This window comes from Ictalurus punctatus, chromosome 12 (genome assembly GCF_001660625.3).
Source record: "Ictalurus punctatus breed USDA103 chromosome 12, Coco_2.0, whole genome shotgun sequence".
Taxonomy (NCBI): domain Eukaryota; kingdom Metazoa; phylum Chordata; class Actinopteri; order Siluriformes; family Ictaluridae; genus Ictalurus; species Ictalurus punctatus.
Genome location: NC_030427.2, coordinates 33721212 through 33746470, shown reverse-complemented (window position 1 = coordinate 33746470; position 25259 = coordinate 33721212). Strand labels below are relative to the sequence as shown.

General features: G+C 41.6%; 1 protein-coding gene across 1 annotated transcript in view; it reads left to right on the top strand.

Annotated features, from left to right (window-relative positions):
* Positions 1-1596: 1596 nt before the first annotated feature.
* LOC108272503 (protein shisa-8) overlaps positions 1597-25259 on the top strand; it is a 36871-nt gene continuing 13208 nt past the window's right edge. The window contains exons 1-3 of the mRNA XM_053684215.1: positions 1597-1994; positions 2790-2911; positions 3504-4282. Coding sequence (XP_053540190.1) covers positions 3774-4282 — 509 coding nt within the window. The 5' untranslated portion in view covers positions 1597-1994; positions 2790-2911; positions 3504-3773. The remainder of the gene's footprint in view (positions 1995-2789; positions 2912-3503; positions 4283-25259) is intronic.

Sequence of the window (25259 nt, the reverse complement as noted above, 5' to 3'; positions counted from 1 at the left end):
CAGTTTTTATCACCACAGGGACTTCTCTCCCCACACAAAGAGGAAAATAAGCAAAATCAGATATTAAGAGAGAAAAGAGAAATTGTACTCACTACAATTTAAAACATGGGCTTATAGAGAATGAACACTTACTTACTTCGACAGATGAGCCCCCACTTGTAATTTTTGTCTGTCTATGTCTGGGGTCAGAATGGAGGGTAAAAAGTGGAGAGAGAGAGAGCTCTTGTCTCCAGGTCCCAGGGCAGGCACAAAGCACATCAGGCAAATGCTTATGAACATTCAGTTTGGCAACAGAGAGGTGCTACTAGAGGCACACATGGCATATTGCGCTCACATGAAGGATAATTTTTTCACACAGATGTTTTAAAGGCTCAAGATGCATTCCTTTGGCGCTTGGAACTAACTAAAACCAAGTCCAAGTAATAGTGTACATCAGAGCAGAAAAAGAAAGTGTTCAGTATTATTTCTTTAAAAGTTTTAGTCCTGAGTAATTGGAAGCTGCAAACTTTGTTAAAATCAGTGTTCTTTTAAACAAAGGGACTCACGTGCATGGTTGTGAATGTCTTTTCTACTCTCTTTTATCTCTCTTATCATTGCATACAATCTCATTCTTTTTGTACTAGCACGGCCACTCACTATTCCCATTAACGTTTCTGTGCTTTGTAGCTTCTATCTGTTTTTGTTTGTATTGCTTGCCGTCCACCACCTATAAGTCCCTGCTATATTTCAATCTCTATTGTTCCCTTTGTTTCACATACCAGGAGGCACGGCCACATACCTCCCATGGTTTATCATGTTCATCGTTTTTATAAGCTCAGTGTAAACACGCTATGACATGGCTTGCATGTCTAGAGACATGCAAGCTCTAGAGCAGAGCATGCATCCACACACATTTACTTTTCTTTTGATTTGATCCTACTTAGAAATTAGTAGCCATTAGTTAAGTAGATATCTGGTGTTTCATTGAACATTTTAGTGCCCTGTCTTGGTTATTACTTTGATATTAAAAGAAGCAAAGAATAATTCACTACTATTTGTCCAGAAACCAAATCATTTTTTATTTTTCAGTCAAAGGTTTTAATCATTTTGATTTATTTAAATGTTTGGAATTTTAACTTCTAACTAAAACTCTACATTACAAAATTTACATTTTAGTCCTGTATTTATGTTTAACAGCTTCATAATACTATCCTTTTGTTTTAAATCTGCCATATGCAGTGCTTATTGTTTATTTCTAGTGTGCACTCTACACCACATTTAATAATAAATGTAATATAAAAATGTTAAACTCTGTAGTATCTGCTTCTATGTTTGTTCTCTTCCCTTTCTCTGCTGCCACATATTTTACTTCCTTTACCACCCCCCAGTATCTCTATCCCTCTTTTGCCACACACGCACACACACACACGCACACACACACACACACACGCACACACACACACACACACACACACACACACACAGAGAGAGAGAGAGAGAGAGAGCGAGAGAGAGAGAGAGAGAGAGAGGATAATATGCAACAGACATGTGAAATGAGGAAAAAGAAAGGATTGAAATAAACAGAGATTTAAATATAGACAAAAGGAAAAGACCAACAGAGAGAAGGGAGAGGAAAGAGAACAAGAAATGGGGAGAGAAAGGAGAGACAGAAACGAGGAGAGAAAAGGGAGAGAAGGAGGTGATTAGCAAGAGAAAAACACTGTTGAGAGAATGGGGAGGTGTCTGGGACAAAAGGAGGGGGGCAGAGAGAGTGAGGTGTGCTCATTTGCTCATGATAAAAAGAGAGGGAGGGTGCATGTGAGAGTGCCGTCATTCGTTTCTGAGCAGTGAACAAGAACACAGCATCTGCGGATGGAAGAATCGACTCATGAGTGAAGAGGAGAAATAAAGCAAGAGAGCAAGGTCAACAGAGAAAACACATACCTATAACGATATATCTATAACCCAGTATACATATATCACTATACAGTATGGCTGTTTTCCACAAGCACCGGGTAAGAATGTGTGGGTGTGGGTGTATGTGTGTGTGTGTGTGTGTGTGTGTGTGTGTGTGTGAGAGAGAGAGAGAGAGAGAGAGAGAGAGAGAGAGAGAGAGAGAGATTTTGAGAAGCAGATCTGTAGCTACCTCTCTTAACTCAACAATAAGCCACAACACTCACACACAAACATGACAAAAGACACTCGTCATATGAGCACTGATTGTGTAGCCTAGTGTGTGCATATGTGTTATGAGAGTATGTGGTGTGTGTGTGTGTGTGTGTGTGTGTGTGTGTGTGTGTGTGGTGGTAGGCAGGGAGGGGGGATTGGGGTTGTGGACGACTGCAACATAAACCTATACACCTTATCCTTATTCTGCATGAACATTGTATGTGTTTAAAGTTGAACCATTAGCATAATTAACCCAATTATCATTTACAGCACAGCAGACACACACACTCTTCCACACACTCACTTCTGCATGGAAACTGGTATCAACAAACACATACACACACATTTTTTAGTGATTATTTGTCATGTGTACTTATTTTACTAATATTTGTATAAATATTTTTTCCCCTTCAGTACTTTGGCAATACTGGAATTGTTGTAATTGTCACCCCCCCCCACCCCCCACCCCCCCCCCCCCACACACACACACTTTGCGTGATTATTTGTCATCTGTGCACTTTGCTTCTCTAGAACTCAATTAAAAGATCTTGTACAGTAGCACTACTTGTATTGTTCTCTTCTTGATACATCACTTTACTTGTATTTCCACATTTGTATGTCTCTCTCTGTTTGTGTCACAGTGTCACAGTGAAGTGAAATGACATTTGGCATCAATTCCTTACTGCCACATATCAGATTGGTCACTCAGATGTCTCAAGTTCCCAACAGGGTCCACTGGAGCTGGATATCTGGACATCTTCAGGTAAAACATCCTAACACACACACACACACACACACACACACACACACACACACACACACACACACACACACACACCATCATTATCATCAGCTGTGGTTGCTTAAGTCAAGTGTGACTATTCTCCATAAGGTAAATTATTGGTTTATCTGCAGGTGAGACTCAAACATTGATATGACATCAGGAGTATGCATACAGTTTTACAGAAAGAGATAACAGAATTTTGCTCTAAAAAGAAAGAGCTACTGAAAGAGCTAGCTAAGACAGCATCACTGAAAGGGAGAGCCAGAAGGTAACACAGGCACGAGGGCACCACCCTGGGGCATAAAGCAGCACACATCAAACAGCATCAAAACATCTCAGTTTACCAAAACTCTCTATGTCCATGACCCCCCCCCCCAATCTGTGTAGAAAAAAGAGAAACTATTAACAAAAATTTTAGACTAAACAAATAGGTTTTCAGCCTAGACTTAAAGTCCAAAACACTAATTAAGAGGCAGTTCCATAACTGGAGTGGAGATTGTTCATTATTCCTGGTACTAATAAAGTGTCTCACTCTCTCTGTTACTCTCTGTCTCTCTCTCTTTCTCTCCAGTGTTGACCCATGGATATGACTTTCCACTCATCTGGCATAGCTCCGGGGTGCTTTTCTTTTTTGTCTCCCCCCACCTGCTGTATTGGGTGTCTTATTTTGTGATCAACTTGTTCTTTAACATTACTGATTGATCATGTAATAATAAGAAGACTCTTGGTTTCTTCTGCTGTGATTGAGACATTTTATCTACTCTTTTGTACTGTCTATCCCTTGCTGTCTTTTTAAAGTCTGCTCACTTATTGTGGGTAAGGTCATTTCTTTTCTGAGAAGATGAAGATGACACTCTGCATTATTTTAAATCTTATCTTGCTCCTAGCCATCACATCATATTCTGATTCAGCCAATCAGACTGAGGTGACTGTGACAATGGAGGAGGAAGGGGTGGTGTCATCAGGCAGCCGTTGTTGGGGTTACTATGATGTGATGGGCCAGTGGGATCCACCCTTTAATTGCAACGCCGGCATGTACCTGTTCTGCTGTGGCTCATGCTACTATCGCTTCTGTTGCCAGTTCAACGGTCACAGCCTGGATCAGACCAGTTGTTCCAATTATGACACACCTGCCTGGGCCAATACAGGAAAACCTGCCAGTGGCAATGACGGCAACAATGCTAATGCCAATGCCAATGCTAACACTAGCAATATGCCCAAGCCAGACCAGATGCACATGATTGTGTATGTGATCTGTGGCGTGGTGGCCATCATGATGCTCGGCGGAATCTTTGCCAAATTGGGTCTGGAGAGGACCCGCAGAGGAACTGGGGATACCAGCAACACCAGGTAGTATTGTTTGTGTGTGTGTGTGTGTGTGTGTGTGTGTGTGTGTGTGTGTGTGTGTATGTGTGTGTGTGTGTGTTTGTCTGTATTTTGAACATATTTCCATTTGAGCAAGATGTGCATATAGACTGTGTGACAGTTTTCTAAATGGTTCCTCAACAGTCTTAGTGACATTAGCTATGTTTCTATCCAAAGTTGTGAATTTAACTTATGCACAAAACTGGAATATCGCATAAAACATTTGTGAATAAAGCATCGTTTCCATACAGTGAGTCGAAGAGAACAAATGCAGTACTTCCTGATAAACTGGTGCCAAATATCAAAAAGAAAAATGAATTTGCTGCAGTAGGGGATGCCACTGTGGGCCTTTTTTTGTATATAATAAATTACTTGCATCTCAGCAGGCACAGATGAAATGCAATAAATGCGGTCATGTAATTTTGCATTTGGAGGTGGGAGCCTGCTCTTTGGGAATGCAGTCATGCAAGACAGTTCTGGGAGGTAATTATACCAAACCACTTTGATCACAACCTTTGGTTTTTTAGAATGATCAAAACAACATTTCAGATGTTGTGCAACAAGATCGGTCCACTGGTTTGTCTGGTGCTGCCGTCCCATCGCACCCAAGTTTGCGCTGTATAAGTTGGCAACGTGCGCCAAATACAGAGTTGTGGGGGAGATGTGTGGCATCAGCAAAACTGAATATTCTGTGTGTTGGGCCATTTGTGCACACATGATGAGCAACTAAATAAAATTACCTGACCTGGCTGAAACACAACTATACCGCCCACCATGTACCACACATATTTGGAGCTCTGGATGGAAACCATATCCCTATTTTGGCTCCCGCTAATGATTACAGCGATTACGTGAACAGAAAGGGTTGGCCCTCAATCATAGTACAAGCACTTGCTGACGAGAAATTTATTTGAAAATGTGTTTCCATCGTAATTTGTGCGTATGCCTTCTTATTGGATAAAGAATTTATCTGACTCAGTTGAGCGCATAAGTTTTTTATGTGCATTTTCAGAATTTATGCACATTTTGGTCGTTCCCATCCAGCATTTTTCCCAAAATTTTCCTACTTTCCAAAAATAGGTGGCTCTCACAAATATATGTATATCTGCCTTACTGCTGACATACACACACACGTGTGTGTGTGTGTGTGTGTGTGTGTGTGTGTGTGTGTGTGTGTGTGTGGACAAAATGGATATATGGAAAAAGAAAGAGAAATTCAATAGTTTCATATTAAGAAATCCACTTGCTGCCATAACTGCCAGTGGATAGCATAACACACACACACAAATACACAAACACACACACACACACACACACACACACACACACTACATATAAAACTGTACTGCACATAGCACACGTGTAGGTTCATAAATATTTATACATTGTTGAAATTGAACAATTAAAGAGTAAATTGGGTATATTGACATCCAAATGTGAACAGTGTGAACAGTCGGATTAAACATTTAGGATTTACCCTACTTTTTAATTGCACTACTTTGTTAAGGGCACAAAAGCAAATGGTACATTGGCTGCTAAGTTGTTCCATGCCCATGTGTGTCTTATTCATTCATTCATTATTTTACTTACAAGTAAGCAGATAAATTGTCTAGAGTTGATTTGAAGTGTGCCATTGACATTTGGAATCTGTTGCTCATAATTCTCAATATGAAGTTCAAAGAGCTGTCACTGACATTGAAACAAGCCATAATTAGGCTGAAAAATCAAAACAGACCACCAGAGCAATAGCAAAAACAGGTCAAATCAACTATTTGGTACAAAAGACTTATTGCCCTGGTGAAGAAAAACCCACTCACATCATATCAATAACATTGTCCAAGAGGTAGGCATGGGTGCATTAATGTCAGCAATCAGAATAAACATTTACTGTAGTAGATACAGTGAATGTACCACAAGATGTATTAGAAATATATACTATATGGCCAAAAGTATGTGGACACCTGACCAGCACATCCTTGAATATCTCATTTAAAAAGAGCCTTAATATGGAATTGGTCCTGTCTTTGCTATGATAACAGCCTCCCCTCTTTTGGGCACTGTTGGAGTTGGCGTATTGTAGTTATGCCTTGTGCTTTCTTGTCCTACCACCTGTCTTCTATCTTATGCAGTGTCTGGGTTTGTCCTTTAATTAAATTAAATTAAATTTTATTCATACAGCACATTTAACAATGGACATTGTCTCAAAGCAGCTTTACAGAAACATATAAATTCAGAATATAGATTTTAAATGTATGAATTTGGAGATTGAGTGCAAAACTGTTTGTGGTAATTGCAGTGCTAAGGCTATAATAGTAATTGAAGTCATATGTATCATAGCATAACTGTTCATATGAATTGAGGTCCAAAACCATCTTTATGGTTCTTAAGTGGTACCATCATCAATAATCTCAATGATCTTTAGGCTGCACCATGTGGGGACATCCTCAGCAGCAGCATGTGACTTCCAATTGATGAGAACTCCAACCAGAGGTAGGGCATCAGGGTGGATCAGGCAGGTCCGGAGAGCAGAAGGGGTCAGGATCACTGGTTTCTCAGGAGTAACGTGTAGGTTGACAGAAAGGGGGGGGGGGGGGGATTATTAGGTATGCTTATTGTCCCATAATGGCTAAGGACAATGTACTTTGTGTGAGTGAAAGCAAGGACTCTGGCAAGACTAGCTATGACAGCATAACTAAAAGGGAGAGCCAGAAGGTAACACAGACATGAGGGCTCCCTGGGACATAAGGCAGCCAGCCGCTCCACCATCACCAAACCTGGGTGAAGGTGTTAAAATTGGGGTGGCGGCAGCATCCAAACATCCCAGTTCACCAGAACACTCTCTGCCTATGAGCCTCTAGATCTGCTCATTTAACCAAGAAAAAAACTATACACAAAATGCTTGAGTAAACAAATATGTTTTCAGCCTGGACTTAAACACTGAGACTGTGTCTGAGTCCTGAACACTAATTGGAAGGCTGTTCCATAACTGTAACCTTCACTATTTCAGGTACCAACAAATCCCCTGCACCTTATGATCAAAGTAGGCGTGGCAGTTCATAAAAGACCAAAAGTTTACTCAGGTACTGTGACACAAGACCATTCAGTGCTTTATAGATCAATAGTAGTATTTTATAAAGAATGTGAAATTTTACTGGAGCCGATGAGTGTGGATAAGATATGGGTTATGTGGTCATATCTTCTTGTTCTAGTAAGGACTCTTGCAGCTGCATTCTGGGCTAACTAGAGCTTGTTTATGCTCCTACTGGAACATCCAGATAGTAAGGCATTACTATCCTAGTAATATTATCTACATGAGCATCAAATGAAAGACTGGAGGCAATAATCACACCAAGGTATTTTCATGCTTCACATGATGAAAAAGAAAGACCATCCAGAGTTACTGTGAGATCAGAAAGATTACTTCTAGCTATATGTGGTCCTAGTACCAATACTTCTGTCTTATCAGAATTAAGTAAGAGGAAGTTAATAAGCATACAACGTCTAATGTCTTTTACACATTCCTCAACTTTATTAAGCTGCTGTCTATCATCTGGCTTTGCTGAAATATACAACTGTGTATCATCAGCATAACAGTGGAAGCTAATTCCATGTTTATGAATAATTTGACCCAGAGGTAGCATATATAAAGTAAAAAGCAGTGGGCCTAAAACAGAACATTGTGGAACACGAAACTTTACCTCAGTATGCATAGAGAAGTCTCCATTTACATCTACAAACTGATAGCAATTGGTCAAATAAGACCTGAGCCAGGAGAGGGCTGTTCCCTTAATGCCAACATTTTCTAATCTATCAAGGAGAATAGTATGATCAATGGTATCAAATGCTGCACTAAGGTCAAGCAACACAAGCAAGGAGACACAAACCTGATCAGAGGCCAGTACTAGGTCATTTACCACTTTAACCGGCACTGTCTCTGTGCTATGATGAGGCCTAAATCCTGACTGATACATTTCATGATTGTTATTTCTATGTACGTAAGAGCATAGATGCTATGGTACAACCTTTTCTAAGGTATTTGAAGATAAAGGAAAAAATTGATATTGGCCTATAGCTGGACAATTGACAGGGGTTGAGGTCAGGTTTTTTAATAAGGGATTTAATAACTGCTAGTTTAAATGATTTAGGTACATAGCAAGTGCTAAGGGAGTAATTGATTGTGTACAGGCTGTAATTTGTCTAGCACTCTGCAACATGTATGGATCATGTGATGCATATACCTTTGATGTCCTTTTGCCTGACAATGATCAAATCTATCAGCTGCCAATGCTTTAATCTCAGGTGCATCCAGATTGTTTTGTGATTGTCACCTTGGCAGAAGATGGTGTTGGTGATGCACAGCATGTGCTTAGCAATCTTGCTCAGTAGAACAGACCATTCTGACTACCCAGGCTGCAACTACTCCCTTTCAGGTGGTCTTATCAGTGCCACTTCTGGTTTGTTACTGGCAGGAGTGGATTTTATAAGCTGGTAAAGGCCTTCATATAACTGCTCTTTGAATTGAGCATAGGTGCTGAGAATGGTTATATGGTGGCTTTAGTCCAGCAGGAAGTGTAGCTTCATGAGGTTCTTGTTCAGTCCAACAGATTGGGTGAGGACAGATGCTGCTGTTCATCAGACTTGTTCTGAAAAACCCCACTCAATGAATCCTGTCTGTTTGGTTTTCCATTCTAAAAATAGGTGTAGCCTCCATCTTCCTTTAGCATCCTGTCATCAGCCAGTCACATCTCAATGCAATAGTGGGTTAGCTTTGTAGAAAGGAGTGAGGTTCTTTTCACTGGTCTATTGGTATTGTTCCAGTCTAACAGAGTGGGGTCCCCTACCATAGGTATTGCCCCTCCCTGGAAGCATTCCATACACCCCAGTAAGTGTATTGTTTACAGAGTTTGTTTACATAGAGATAAGCTCTCTTCCCTCCTTAATAGATTTCCATTAGATTTATGTTTATCTGTGAATGTTTCTTTTTACCACTATTGCAATGATGTAAATCTATCTAGTGTATATGGGAAAAAGGCTGAGCCTGTCCAATATTGGTCTGGGGTGCCCCCATAGGGCAATAGGAAAGCTCCTTGAACTGCAACATATTTGAAATGTCTTTAAATACATTAAAGCTATGATTATGAATGTCACAATTTTACACAGTAGTGCATGCCATCAGATCAGATTGCTACGACATATCTTTCAAAACTGCAGACACCCATGTCTATGAACATAACACAGTAAACAGAACATCAGTATCTTTTGTTATTTGATTAGAGTTGTAGCTTTTTGTCCATAGTATCCAAGTGAAGTTACTGACTCTATAATGAATGAGACTTGAGTGTAAACTGTTTTCAGTAAGTGCAATCGTTAGGCTTTTCGTATGAGTTGATCAACAGCCATCTTTAAGCTATCCATGTTTTACCATCCAAGACAATCTCACAGCAAATGTTAGGCTATGTGGGGCCATATCATGTGGGACAGCAGCAAGTGATTCTCAGGTGATGGAGGCTCCAAGCAGAAGCAGATCATCAGCATGGCCCAGGCTGGGCCAAATTAAAAATCATATTATTTGTACAAGTGTTATTTTAATATAAGGATTATGCTGTCAAGTTTAAATTGAACACATTTACACACACAAGTACACACAACTGTAATATTTTAAAATGTATCCTTATATTATGTTTGGGAATATGAGTGAGTACAAAGCAGCGTGTTATGCTCTCCAACGCACAGTGAGAGTCAATAAACTCTGGTACAGCAAGCAAGTGGAGTCTCATTTCCAGCTTAATGACTCCTGATGAATGTAGCAGGGACTGAGAACTATCAGTGCGTTCAGAGGCAAATCCACTGTGGTGATGATAGCTGACTCTTTTTTGACTGACGAGCTGAATACTTTCTATGTGTGCTTTGATGCTGAATGTAATAGCACTAGCCTGCCAACTAGTGCTACAGAAGGAAGCAACGCTGTTAGTGATGACAGTGAAATCACTGTCTTGGAGTATAAGATTAGCTGGTGTGTTCTCTTCCATCTTCACTGAGTCCCTAGTTAAGTGTGTGGTCCTCACATGCTTTTAAAATCTGTTTTCATTCCTGTGCCAAAGAACAATAAGCCCTCTTACCTAAATGACTCTCATCCTGTAGTGCTCACATCACTTGTCAAGAACGTTTTTGAGAGACTTATCAACAACTCTATCCCTGACAGCCTCAACCCACTCCAGTTCACCCATCACACCAATAGGTCTACTGAGGATGCCATCTCTCATGTCCTACACACTTCCCTCATCCATAATGACAGCAACAAAAGGAACTATGTAAGGCTGCTGTTTATAGACTATAGCTCAGCTTTCAATACCATAGTCCCACACAGGTTGGACTCCAAGCTCAGGGACCTCTTACTTATTGCCTCCCTCTTTGACTGAATCTTGGACATCCTCAAAGACAGATCCCAGGTAGTGAGCCCGTTTACCTCCAACCCCAAGTATGATCTATAGTATCAAAATCTGCACTAAGGTTGACTAACACAAGAAGCGAGACACAACCCTGATCAGAGGCCAGTAGTAGGTCATTTACTACTTTAACTAACACTGTCTCTGTGCTATGATGAGGTTTAAATCCTGACTGATACATTTCATGAATGTTATTCCTATGTAAGTACAAGCATAACTGCTTTGCTACAACCATTTCTAAGATCTTAGAGATGAAGGGGATATTTGATATAGGTCTATAGCTGGACAGTTAGAGGGGTCAAGGTCAGGTTTTTTAATCGGGTTTAATAACTGCTAATTTAAGTGATTTAGGTACATAGCCAGTGCTAAGGGAAGAATTGATTATATTTAAAAGTGGTTCAATTATTCCTGGACAAATCTGTTTAAAGAAACATGTAGGCACAGGATCTAGTGACTCTAGTGACATGACTGTGTGTCATCATAAGCTTCACTTCTATCATCAAGTTTGCTGAAGACACAGTGATTATGGGCTTCATCTCCAACAACAAGGCCACCTACCTTGATGAGGTGGAGAAAGTAGTAGCTTGGTGCCAGGTTAACTCTCTCTCTCTGAACATCAGCAAAATCAAGGAACTGGTTGTGGACTTCTGGAAGAGGCAGTAGCAGTATTACTACTTGAGATCGGTGGGACCCCTATAGAGAGAGTGAGCAGCTTCAGGTAGGTTGAAGTACACATCTCTGAGGACCTGACCTGGACTCATCATATCCAAGCTCAGGTGAACAAAGCCAGTTGTGAATCATGAAAATGTTCTACACTGAGGCTATAGAAAGTTTACTGACTCGTGCATCTCAGTGTGGTACAGGAACTGCTCAACCCAGGATGGTAAAACCCTGCAGAGAGTGGTGCGCTTACCTGAATGCCTCTCTGGGTCTGCTCTCCCCTCTCTGCATGATATCTACATCAGGCGATGCAGTACAAGATCTGCTAAAATCATCAAGGACTCCACCCACCCCAGTAACTCTTCAGCCTGCTGCAATCAGGCAAGCACTTTTGTAGTCTGATGTCTAATACTGAACGGTTCAGAAGGAGCTTTTTCCCTCAGGACATCAGACTCCTCAACATGGATATGTCCTCCAAATAATTTGGGATACTATGTAAAATGTAAATAAAACCAGAATGCAATGATTTGCAAATGTCATAAACTCATATATTATTCACAATAGAACATATCAAATGTTTAAACTGAGGAAATGTATCATTCATCCATCCATCCATCTTTATACCACTTAATCCTTTTCAGGGTCACGGGGAAACCTCGAGCCTATCCCAGGGAGCATCGGGCACAAGGCGAAATGTATCATTTTAAGAAAAAAAGGGTAATTTTGAATTTGATGGCCATAACACGTCTCAAAGAAGCTGGAACGAGGGCGACAAAAGCCTGGAAAAGTAAGTGTTACTAAAAAGAAACAGCTGGAGGAACATTTTGCAACTAATTAGGTTAATTGGCAACAGGTCAGTAGCATACTTGGGTATATAAAAATAATATGTTGGAGAGGCAGAGTCTCTCAGAAATAAAGATGGGATGGAATCTGGATGGAAGCATATGTTGCTCTAAAACCTGTATATACCTTTCAGCATTGATGGTGCCTTTCCAGGTGTGCAAGCTGCTTGTTCAGTAGGCAGTAATGCACACCCATGCCAACAGAGATGCAACCTATTGAACTGAGCGCTGATAAAAAGCTGGATGGTCCCTCTTTTCTTTAGTCCGCTTTAGTTTAGAGGATGCAGCGTCCATGCTTTCTAAAAAAAGAATTTCGGATTTTGATCCATCTGACCATAGAACAGTTTTCCACTCTGCCTCGGTCCATTTAAATGAGCTTTGGCCCAGAGAAGACGGCGGCGTTTCTGGATCATTTTCACATATGGCTTCTTCTTTGCATGATGGAGCTTTAACCAGCATTTGTGGATGCACGGCAAACTGTGTTCACAGACAATGAGTTCTGGATGGCATTTCTGAGCCCATGCAGTGATTTCCATTACAGAATCATGCCTGTTTTTAATGCAGTGGCTTCTGAGGGCCTGAAGATCATAGGTATGCAATATTGACTTTCACCCTTGTCCTTGTGCACAGAAATTTCTCCCAATTCTCAGAATCTTTTGATGATATTATGTACTGTAGATGATGAGATCGTTTTATGTTGAGGAACATTATTCTGAAATTGTTCTACAAATTCTGGATGCAGTTTTTCGCACATTGGTGAACCTCTGCCCATCTTTACTTCTGAAAGACTCAGCCTCTCTAAGATACTCTTTTTATACTCAATCATGGTATTGACCTGTTGCCAATTAACCTCCGCTGTTTCTTTTTAGGAACACTTACTTTTCCAGCCTTTTGTTGCCCCATTTCAACTTTTTTGAGACATGTTGCGGCCATCAAATTCAAAATGATCTTTTTTCTTAAAATGGTACATTTCCTCAGTTTAAACATTTGATATGTTTTCTATGTGCTATTTTGAATAACATATGGGTTTGTGAGATTTTCCAAATTATTGCATTCTGTTTTTATTTACATTTGAGTCACAACATTTTTGAAATTGGGCTTGTATATATTCTTATACAAATATTTCTTATTCATTTCTGATTTTTTAAAATTAGTTATTTAAATAAATTATCTAAGAAGATCTAGGCCAGGTTTTCATTTTACTGCGTTATATACTGTATATAACTATATATGTGACAAATACAAAATTGAATATACCAACAACTGCACCTCTAAGGACCCATCCATCAAGCTCCTCAAGTTTGCAGACGACACCACGCATATAGGCCTCATATGCGAAAATGAAAAGACCATACATATATGAGATAGACCATATGAAAACCTGGTACACCCAAATCTGTACCTGAACACCCCAAAAGACAGGAGTTGATTCTTGATTTCAGGAAGCAACATCCCTACAACATTCCCAAATCACACTAAAGGAGTGGAGTGCATCATTCACTCTTCAGAAAAGAGTGGATGATGCACAAAAGTCTGCCAGATTCCAGATTATGGCTTCCAGAGTCCAGATTGTAAAAGCATTAGGAGAGTATCATCACCGACTCATCCTTTCCTGGCCATCACCTATTTGAGCAGCACTTCAGAGCAGCTAAAACCAAGACAACACTCAAAAGACTGCATGTCAGTTGTTTGTGTAAAGAAACAAAAAGACGTTTCATTTCCTTGCTATCTTTTCTCGAAATCTCAGAACTTTTCTATCCCTTTAAAAATAAAGAGAAGATAAACAAAAGGAATGACCGAGAGAGAATAATATGAGTCAGAGGATTTCATCACGGGGAACAGTGCACACTTTCTGGGTGAAGTGTCTAGGTCTGTAGCATGCGATCGCAGCCTCGAGAGGCTACACGTGGAAATGCCTACATTAAGCAGCTCAGCTTGCGACTCACGCGCTTCTCGGAAGCCGAAGCAAGTTAGGTTTCGGAGCCTCACGGATCTGGGCCGGCCGCTGCCGAGGCAGCTAGCCATCTCAGGTTCAGGGGATCTCTTATGGATCCGGAAGACGAGCGCTGCTCTATTTCTTACTCTGTCTTCCGGATTCGGCTCTCCGCTGGATTTTGGAGCTCGCATCGCAACTCCTCCTTCCGCTATGGAAAGCCAAAAGGGGAAGAAAAAAAACCCACACAAAAATAATAGTAATAATTCCTCTCCGACTCCGAGGAGCCAGAAGGATGTGCTAAAAACTGAGAGCAGCATATAAAGAGCTGCTTGAAGTGATTACAAAGGCTAGATGAGCCTTTTTCTCCCCAGTGAAAATAAATCCCCACACTGCAGAAACTCCCCCGTCTTCCAGAAATGCCTGACAAAATATCAGGCTTCTGGGGGAAAACCACGCATAAGCCGTATTTATAACCCCATGATGTTGGATTATTGGGCCATTGTGGGGAATGAACGGCATGGCTATTTAGCTATGCTGAAGGTGGTGGAGGTGCTTGCGAGCTACCTCTCTCCATCAACAATTAGGGGGGCTGGCTTTGCCATCCAAGCCACTGTGTAAGGCCACCGTGGCATTGGTGGGCAAGGCCTACGCGGTAGTAGTCTTGCTTGTGGGTCACTGCAGTCAATGACAGTGTTACAGGCCTACCAAGCAGACCTGCTGAGTGAGCTCGACATAGTTTGGCATTCAGCCAGTTCCTTACCTGTTGTCTTGAGTTAACCCAGGCATCCACGACGGGAGCCCGGACCAGCACTAGTGCGAGGGAGACACAGAAGGCGAGTATGGCACCCCGTCAACCCCTGTGGACAGCCAGGGGAACCGGGCAACCACAGTCGCAGTCTGCTACTAGGCCTGATCGGAGAATGGTCATAAAGGCCAAGCAGGCAAAGAAGAGCGGTCCTGAGGGGCCATGGAGGGACGTATCAGGGGATATGAGGTTGTTAGGGCAGTTAGCCCCCAGTGCTACTGTAGGGCCTTTCCTAGCCAAGGCGCTCCCAAGTTTTCAGTGTTCTCTGGTCAGCGAGCTGTCACAGGGCAACGAAAATCTGATGCTTTCCCTCCAATAGAATGTGGAATAGTTAACCTCACTAAAAGACCTTCTGGCAGCATGGAAACTACTGCCAAATGTGTCTACATAGGTACTGCCTACAGTAGAAAAGGGTTACCGGGTCCAGTTTATTGCTCGACCTCCCCGGTTCATATTTGTGCTCAGCAGAGTAATCAGCATAGACCAGAGCCTGACATTAGTGCAGGAAGTAAGATCCCTCTTGGACTAAGGGGCCATAGAACATGTACCCCGATCCCTGAGGGAGGGGGGTTTTCACAGCCTTTATTTCCTGGTCTGCAAAAAATAGGAGTTTGCGACCAATTTTAGATCTGCGTCATCTGAACTGTACTCTTCGGACATACAGGTTCAAGATGCTTATCGTTCCACAGATTCAGTTTGAGGACTGCTTTGTGATGATAGAGCTAAAAGGTGCATATTTCCACATAGAAATACCACTAGCTTTATCCCCTTGCACCTTCACAAAGTGCGTGGATGTCACTCTGGCTCCATTGTGACTCCAGGGCATCCATGTACTAAACTACCTGGACGACTGGTTAATTCTAGCACGATCCAGGGAACTGGTGGTTCAACATCGAGATGTTGTTCTCAGCCACATGAAGAGCTTGGGGCTCAGGATGAACCTCAGAAAAGTATGCTTTCCCCAGTGCAGTGGACAACTTTTCTAGGGGTTTTAAGGATTCTACTACGATGAGGGCGTTTCTATCCCCAACATGCAAAGGGTCAATCCTATCAACATTGAGCAAGATAAAGCTGGATCTTGGGAGACTATTGGCACTTATGGGCCTATTGCACAGGAGAAAGTTGGGGGTTTCCTCCAAGGATGAAACCTCGGAGAATAATCAGTGTCACGCGGCAATGCCTACGTGCTCTGAGAATTTGAGTGTCCCCAGTTTCTAGCCTTAGGTCACACTCTAGGGGGTGTCTCTTTAGCACAAGACAGTAATGACAGACACCTCCCTCATGGGCTGGAGTGCGGCTTTAGACAGCTGTCCAGCTCACAGTCTCTGGTCGGCCCTCATCTGGACTGGCATATAAATTGCCTAGAAATTTGGCCCATATTTCTAGCACTGAAATTCCTTCTTCCTCAATTGAGAGGTCACCATGTTTTTACAGACCACACACCGGTGGTCTCATACATTGACCACCAGCCAGGATTATGTCCATGCTCCCTGTTCAGGCAGGTGCAACTAATTCTTCTCTGGGCAGACAGAAAGTTCGTCAGTGAGTGCAGTATACATTCTGGGAATATATATTAGCAGACATCCTGTTGAGGCAGGGGCTGAGGCCCAGGAATTGGTGGCTCCATCCACAAGTGGTGGAGTCCATATGGTGAGGTTTGACCAAGCGGGACTGTATGTGTTCGCCTCCGAGGAGACAACACACAGCCCGCTGTGGTTCGCTTTACTCCTCCCGCACAATTAGTGCTGGACGCCATGGTGAACATGTGGCCTAGGTCACATCTGTATGCTTTTCCCCCAATCGCTCTGCTTCCACAACTTCTAGTGAGAGTTCCCCAAGACAATCTATGTCTGCTGCTAGTAGTACCTTATTGGCCAGCTTGAATATGGTTCCCAGAGATAATATCCCTGCTAGATGGCACTCCTTCGGAGATTCCCATCTGCAGGGATCCACTGTAGACCCAGTGAACTGCGCAGTAGCTACATTCCTGTAGTTCTTACAAGAACGTTTCTCAGTGGGACTGGCTCCTTCTACAATCAGGGTTTATGTGGCCCCCATTTCAGCCGGCCACGCCCCTGTGGGGAAACATCCACTAACTTCGAGGATCATGTGTGGTGTCAGGCAGCTGAGGCCCATATGCAGGCTGCACATTCCTTCCTGGGACCTTTCTGTGGTCCTGGAAGGTCTGTCAGGGACCCCATTTGAGCCCTTAGAGTGAGCCTCTAAGAAGCTTCTGACTCTAAAGGTGTAGCTCTTCTGCTGGCCTTAACATCTCTCAAGCGAGAAGGAGATCTACAAACTCTCTCTGTTGCCCCTTCCTGCCTTGACTTTGCCCCTGGATTAGCCAAAGCCTTCCTGTATCCTATGCTGGATTATATTCCTAATGTGCCTACATGCCCACCCTTGTTGCAGGCTTTCTGCCCTCCTCCATTCCCCACACCGGAACAAGAGAGAATTCACCTACTGTGTCCAGTAAGGGCTCTCTGTACTTACATCCACTGCTCCGGATAAGTCAGAGCAGCTGCTGTTCTGCTTTGGCGGTGACAGTAGAGGTGATGCTCTGTCAAAGCAGCCCATCTCTAAGTGGATACTGGAAGCAATCTGTATTGCTTATGAGGCACGCTGTCTCGCTGCGCCTGTGGCTTAAGGGCTCATTCCACTAGGGTGGTTGCCTCCAAGAAGGCTTTGTCCAAAGGGGTATCCTTACAGGATGTGTGTGCTGCTGCAGGGTGGTCTACACCACACACATTCATTAGTTATTACAGCCTGGATATTCATTCCACCCCAGACTCGAGTGTCTTGCAGTGACCCTCGGGCTTGGGTCTTTTTGAACAGGCCGTACCCTCGGTATAACAGAGTGGGTATTCTCGTTCCCATAGTGTTATGCTAAATGCAACGTCGAAGTTCCCTTTAAAAGGGAACATCTGGGTTATGCATGTAACCCTGTTCCCTGAAAAGGGAACGAGACGTTGTGTAGCTTTGTCATATCAGGGCAGGCCTGCGAATTGTGTCTTCGTTTCAGATAAGAGAGGCTGATGGTGCGGTTCACATGTGCCATATTTAAATCACGTGACTCGCTTAATTGCTACGTCACCTGATCATGGCAGGCCTATAAATAGGCAGGATTTTACACAAGCTTCAGATGCCGGTCACATGTGAGAGGAGCTCCCATAGTGTTATGCTAAATGCAACATCTCGTTCCCTTCTCAAGGTACAGGGTTACATGTGTAACCCTGTACACATGTACAGGTGGTTCTGTTTCTCCCTTTGATTAGTTTGCATATGTAAAACCCCCATGTGTCTTTTGTTCTGGGCTGTTTCAGTGTTTGCCGTCCAAGCTGTACTGAACCTTTTGATTTCTTCAAATTCCTGTTTCCTGATTTTGGTTTTTGTAGTGTTTTGCCTGTTGTCCATAAAACAGAATTTACATTGAACAGAATTTACTTTTATACAGTTAGAAATAGGAAACGTATTTAAAAAAGTATAAAAAAAAAATTTAAAATATAATGTAGGATATAAAGATTGGTGGCAGCAACAGTCTGACAATAATTGGTATAAAGTGCAGATATGTGAAATTATTTGTGGAGTTTAATGCTGTTCAACATTAAGTTGAGGTTGTTGTCTTGAAATTGCTCACAGATATAAAACATAAATATTTATAAATACAAGATATAAATACAGGATATAATGAATGAATAGAAGGATACAATTAATGAACAGAAAATGTATTAAGGAATGTAGTGTGTGTGTTGTGAAAGCAAGTCCTAGCTCTAGTACTTGGTGTTGTCCTGATTGAGGGCCCAATTGACCTGTTGAAAGAAGCTCCTCTTCATTCTCTCTGTGATGGTTTTCAGAGAGTGGATGCACTTCCCTGACCACAGCAGAGAAAAGAGTCCATTTTCCGGATTATCTTTCTGGCCTTGGTTCAGCACCGCTGCCTGTAGATAGACTGCAGTTCAGGGAGCTCATTGTAGATGGTGTGCTCAACTTATCACACCACTCTCAGGAGAGCTCACCTTTCTCTCCTTTCGCCGAGCCCCACACGAATTTATGGAGATACTAGAGATCCTGATCCTTTCAGCCTCTGGATGGAGCTCAAATCTTCTTTAATTCCAGACTGCTGGGACTACGGCTGCTCTTAACACCATGCAGACTTCATATAAATCCATAATGAACTTTTTCACAATATCTGTTGTTACCCAGATGAGGATGGGTTTCCTTCTGAGTCGGGTTCCTCTCAAGGTTTCTTCCTCTTAAAACATCTTAGGGAGTTTTTTCCTTGCCACCGTCGCCACTCAGCTCTGGCTTGCTCAGTTGGGATAAATTCACACCTTTAATATCTGTATACCGTGTTGATATTTCTGTAAAGCTGCTTTGAGACAATGTCTATTGTAAAAAGCGCTATACAAATAAAATTGAATTGAATTGAATTGAATTGAACCTATCTTGCTTGGTGCTGTTTCCAAAACACACTATTATGCTTCCCATCAAAGTTGCTCTTGATGGTGCAGGGTTAAAAGTTCCTTAGCACCTTAGAGGGAACTTTAAAGTCTGTTAAGCATCTAAGGTGGTAAAAATGCAGCCAGGCCTTCTTTACCATGGTGCTGATGTGACAAGACCATGACAGGTCCTGCATGATGTGAACACCAAGGTACTGAAAACTGTCTGCTCTCTCCATTGGATTTCCATTGATCTTAGGAGAGAGGTAGTTTCTCTCCTGCAACATGCTGAAGTCCATTATAAACTCCTTTGTCTTGCTGTTGTTCAGGAGGAGGTTGTTCTCCTGTCACCAGTTTTCCAGGCTTTTAATCTCCTCCAAGTAGGCTTTCTCATTTTTATCAAAGATCAGGCCCACCATAACAGTGTCCTCAGCAAACTTGACAAAGGTGTTACAGTTGGTAGTGAGCACACACTCATAAGTGTACAATGAGTACAGCAGTGGACTCCAGTGCTGAGGGTGAGGAAGGGTGAGACATGTCTGCCCAGCTGTACTGCTTGAGGTTTGTTTGTAAGGAAGCTGGTGATCCACTAACACAGGGAGGGGCCAACTTGTCGCAGGTACTCCAACTTGGTGGTGAGCATGTGGGATTCCCGATTGTGCCAGGTAGAGGTTGAATATCTCTGTGAGCACCAGTGCTAGCTGATTAGTTCAGGCTCAAAGGACTCAACCTGAGACACGGTCTGTTCCTGCTGCCGTCCCCGTGTTCACTCTCCTGATAGCCTTCCTCACGTCGTGCACTTTAAATGATTAAAGCATTTACCGTTCTGATACTCTCTGCAACCTGTTGGAACTATGACTCTAGTTTCCTCCCATTGCACTGCTTCACCTCTTTCACTGCTCTGTGTACGTTGCAGGATACGATCTTATACTTGTTCATGTTCCTGGTGGCAAGTCCCACTTTGTAAGAGATAAAGATCTCAGAGCATCATGGTTTTATGGTTTTTAGGAGTTAGTGATGAAGAAATGTTGAAGTCTATCCTCACCACCTGGTCGGGAAGCTGAAGATCCAGCTGCACATGAAGGGTTTAGTCCTAGGTCTGCCCTAGCTTAGAGGACAGTGTGGTGTTGAAAGTTGAGCTGTAATCTGCAAACAAAATTCTCACATAGATGTTCCAATAGATATTAGAAAAATATATTTGAAGTATATTCCCGTTGATTTTTTTTTATTATTATTTGTACACCTGGGTGACAGGAACAAGAAATTGTTCAACCATGACTTCCTATATCACAGGTGTATAAATATGAGGTAGCACATAGGCCAAATTCACTTAGTTGGAAACTGGAAATGTTATGAATCAACCTGGAATTAAACACATGTCTATATCATCTCAACACACTGTGAAGAGGATGGTTCAAGTGGCCAAAAAATCTCCAAGCATCACAGCTGGAGAATTGCAGAAGTTAGATACATCTTGGAGTCAGAAAGTTTCCAAAACTACAATCCAAAGTCACCTACATCACCAGAAGTTGTTTGGAAGGGTTTCAGGAAAAAAAAAGCTCTCATTCAAAAACAAACTCAAGCATCTTCAGTTTGCCAGACATTACTGGAACTTCAAATAGGAACAGGTTCTATGGTCAGATGAAACCAAAATAGAGCTTTTTGGTTATAAACACCAGAGGTGGTTTTGGCACACACAGAGAGGTAGCCATATGGAAAAGTTCCTCATGCCCATGGTTAATTATGGTGGTGGCTCTTTAATGTTTTGGGGCTGTTTTTCTGCCAGAGGACCTGGACATTTTGTTAGGATACATGGCATCATGGACTCTATCAAATATCAACAGATATTAAATGAAAACCTGACTGCGTCTGCCAGAAAGCTTCAAATGTGCCGTGGTTGGATCTTCCAGCAGGACAGTGATCCAAAACATACATCAAAATCAACACAAAAATGGTTTACTGACCAAAAAATCAAATGGCAAATGTTTATCCAAAGTGCTTTACACCATGTCTCATTCACCCCCTCACACATCAATGGTAGCAGAGCTGCCATGCAAGGCATTAACTTGTCATCGGGAGTAACCTGGGGCTGAGTGTCTTGCCCAAGGACACTTCGGCATGTGGAGTCATATGGAGCGGGAATCAAACCGCCAACCCTACTGATCCACAGCCACCCAAATCAAGGTCCTGCCATGGCCATCCCAGTCCCCTGACTTGAACCCCATAGAAAACCTGTGGGGTGAACTGAAGAGGAGAGTCCACCAGCATGGACCTCAAAATGTTAAGGATCTGGAGAGATTCTGTATGTAGAAATGGTCTCAGATCCCTCAGATCCCTTGCCATGTATTCTCCAAACTCATCAGGCATTATAGGAGGAGACTCAGAGCTGTTATCTTGGCTAAGGGAGTTAGCACAAAGTATTGACTAAAAGCATGCCAATAATTGTTGCACACCTATATTTAGCAATTTTTTTTTATAAACCTGTGTTTTGTTTGCAATTCTTTGATATCCATTAGAGCAGAGTATTTTTGTGATTTTTTTTTAGACAAATGTTAAAAAGATTAAACGATAAAGACAAATTTTCAGTCTTCTGTGCCAATATTAGTGGAGGGCGCTGTACAATTATGAAGTTGCTCATCACTAGACAGAATGCTGTTCTGTTTTGACAAGAGACAAAAGATGGTAACTTCAAGAAATGATGAGTGACAGCTGAGTTTCCATGGAGATGGCAACAGAATGGACACTAGAGACTGAAGAGTAAACAAGCAAAGTCAACACACACACACACACACACACACACCAGATCAGATGACAAATTCTAAGATTCTAAGTAAGATTGAAACAGATTCTTGCAGTGGAGAAATTAACATAAAGTAAGATCTTGACAATAAAAAAGAGATCTGTCTGTGTAGGTCCTCAATAAGCAGCAATGATTTTATGGCAATATAAACCTGTACTGATGATCAGCCAGAATCTGTCAGAAAAGCAAATAAAGTAATATATACACACTACTGGTCAAAAATTTGGAGATACTCGACTGAAATGTTTTTCATGATCTTAAAAATCTTTAGATCTGAAGGTGTAGGACTAAATGTCTGAAATTGGTATTGTAAATTGTGGTATTGTATTGTACTGAAATTGTGGTATTGTATTGACAAAAATATAATTGTGCCAACATATTCATTTGTTTCATTACATAACTAACATTTTATTTTAAATTTTAATGGATGACTTGGAGTGAAATATTCTAAAAAGTAGCTAATAGGTGTCCAGCATAGGTTTGAACTCCTTTAATACTGTTAAAAAAGCATCTCAGGAGGATTCCTCAAGAAGTTGGTTGATAAAATGCCAAGAATACATTTCTGGAAATTCTAGGCAAAAAAGGGGGTCTACTCTGAAGATGCTAAAATACTAAATTATTTGTATTTAGTTCGTTTTTTTTTCATCACAACATAATTCCCATAGCTCTATTCAGTTCTCCATCTAATTCTTGTGTTATTCAAGAATTTTGATGACTATTATTGAAAGGAAATTCTCTTGTATCATGTACTCTCATATTTTGAACTGTATTAAGACACCTTGGATACGGGGAATACTGGGTTATAGTTTCTGTTTGTGTGTCTCTGTGCTATCAAATACCTATGATGAATGTATACATTTAATTACCTCTTTAAATAAGCTGATCAATTGCCATCCTTTATTATAGCTGGCACATGTATTTTCTGTCTCTTGAAAAGACTTATTTTCATAGTGTGCTGTGTGTTTTTGTTTTGTCTATCTGACAGATTATTGATTGGATTTACATTTACATTTTTACATTTATTCATTTAGCAGACACCTTTATCCAAAGTGACTTACAAATGAGAAAATACAAGCAAAGCGATATCAAGCAGAGAACAATACAAGAAGTGCTACCATACAAGATCCATTAATTGAGTTCCAGAAGAAGAAAAGTGCACAGAGTAGACGTGTATGTGCCAGAGAATTTTTCATTATTTTAAGGGTTGTTTAGCTGTTCACAGAAAAGGTGGGTCTTTAGCTGTTTCTTTTAGATGGTGACAGATTCTGCGGTCCGGATTGAGGGTGGAAGTTCATTCCACCAGTAAGGAACAGTTAGTTTGAAGGTTCTTGAAAGGGACCTAGAGCCACGCTGAGTAGGTACTACTAAGCATCGGTCGTTTATTGATCGCAGATTGCGTTTGAGAACGTAAGCCTTCAGGAGAGAGTTAAGGTAGGAGGGTGATGTTCCAGACTATGTTTTGTAGGTGAGCATCAAGGCCTTGACTTTGATGCGGGTGACTAAAGGAAGCTAAAGGAGGGAGATGAAGAGGGGTGTGATATGGGTTCTCCTGGTCTGGTTGAAGATGAGGCGTGCTGCTGAATCCTGAATCATTTGAAGGGGTTTGGTGGAGCTGCTGGGAGGCCTGAGAGTAGTGAGTTGCAGTAGACCAGTTTTGAGTTAACAAGGGCATGGACTAGTGGTTGTATAGCCTGTTCGGTGAGTTAGGGTCTGATTTTCTTGATGTTGTACAGGATGAACCTACAGGACCCCGCAGTTGTCAAGCTGTCATCAAGAATTATCCCAAGGTTTCTGGCTGTCCTGGTTGGCTTGAGTGTGGTTGAGCCGAGCTGTACAGGTCTGGAACCTGGCTGGGTCATTCCAAAACCTTGAACTTGTTCTGGTGAAGCCATTCTTTTATTGATCTGGAGGTTTGCTTTGGGTCTTTGTCATGCTGAAAGCTGACATTCCTCTTCATCTTAAATGTTTTAGCAGAAGCCTTAAGACCATAGCACATTATTCCACATGGTTTTGGGAGATTGAATGTATTTTATATTTATTTTGTGGTTTAAAAAGGCCTCTGTCTTGCCACCCTACTCCATAGCCCAAATATATACTACTGTGGGGGTAATGGTGGCTCAGTGTTTAAAGGCTCTGGGATACTGATCAGAAGGTCAGGAGTTAGGGTTAGGGTCCAAGCCAAGCTGTACCACTGTTGGGCCCTTGGGCAAGGCCCTTAACCCTCAATTGCTCATCTGTATAAATTAGACAAATATAAGTCACTCTGGATAAAGGCATATGCCAAATCCCACATATAAAATATAAAGAATTTGGGAGATTTTTGTCACATATAGGGAGCAACCAGTACTTGCCAGAAATTGCTGCACTTCTTTTAATGTTTCTGTAGGCCTCTTGGCAGCCTCAGTGACCAGTTTTCTCCTGATCTTCTCATCAATTTTAGAGAGATGTCCTGTTCTTAGTAGTGACACTGTTGTGCCATATTTTCGCCACTTGTTGATTATTGTCTTTACAGTGTTCTCTGGTCTATCGAATGCCTTGGAAATGTTTTTGTAACCCTCTCCTGAGTGATATTTTTCAACAATGAGATCCTGTACCTGCTTTGTAAGATCTTTGCAGCCCATGGCTTTTCCAATTGGATGTTACCAATAAGATGTCAAGAAAATCTTATAGAAACAGCTGGACTTTATTTGGGGTTAATCAGTCACTTTAATTTATGGCAGATGTATACTAATTAATATTTAACATAAGTTTGAATGAGATTTGTTGATTCAGAACACTGCCACATTCCCAAATGTAAAAGGGTGTGCACACTTACGCAAGCTGGGTATTGGAATTTTTTTGTTTGTCTTTTTTTCCTGGGTGTATTTGAATTGGTATTTATATATTGCAATTTCACAATAAAGGTGAAAGGTTCTGGCATGATTTAACTTAGCTTCATTTTTTACATTACAAAAACCTGCTAATTTAAGAGGGGTGTGTAGACTTTTTATATCCACTGTATGTAAAAAAAATAAATCAGTTAGAATGAAAATCT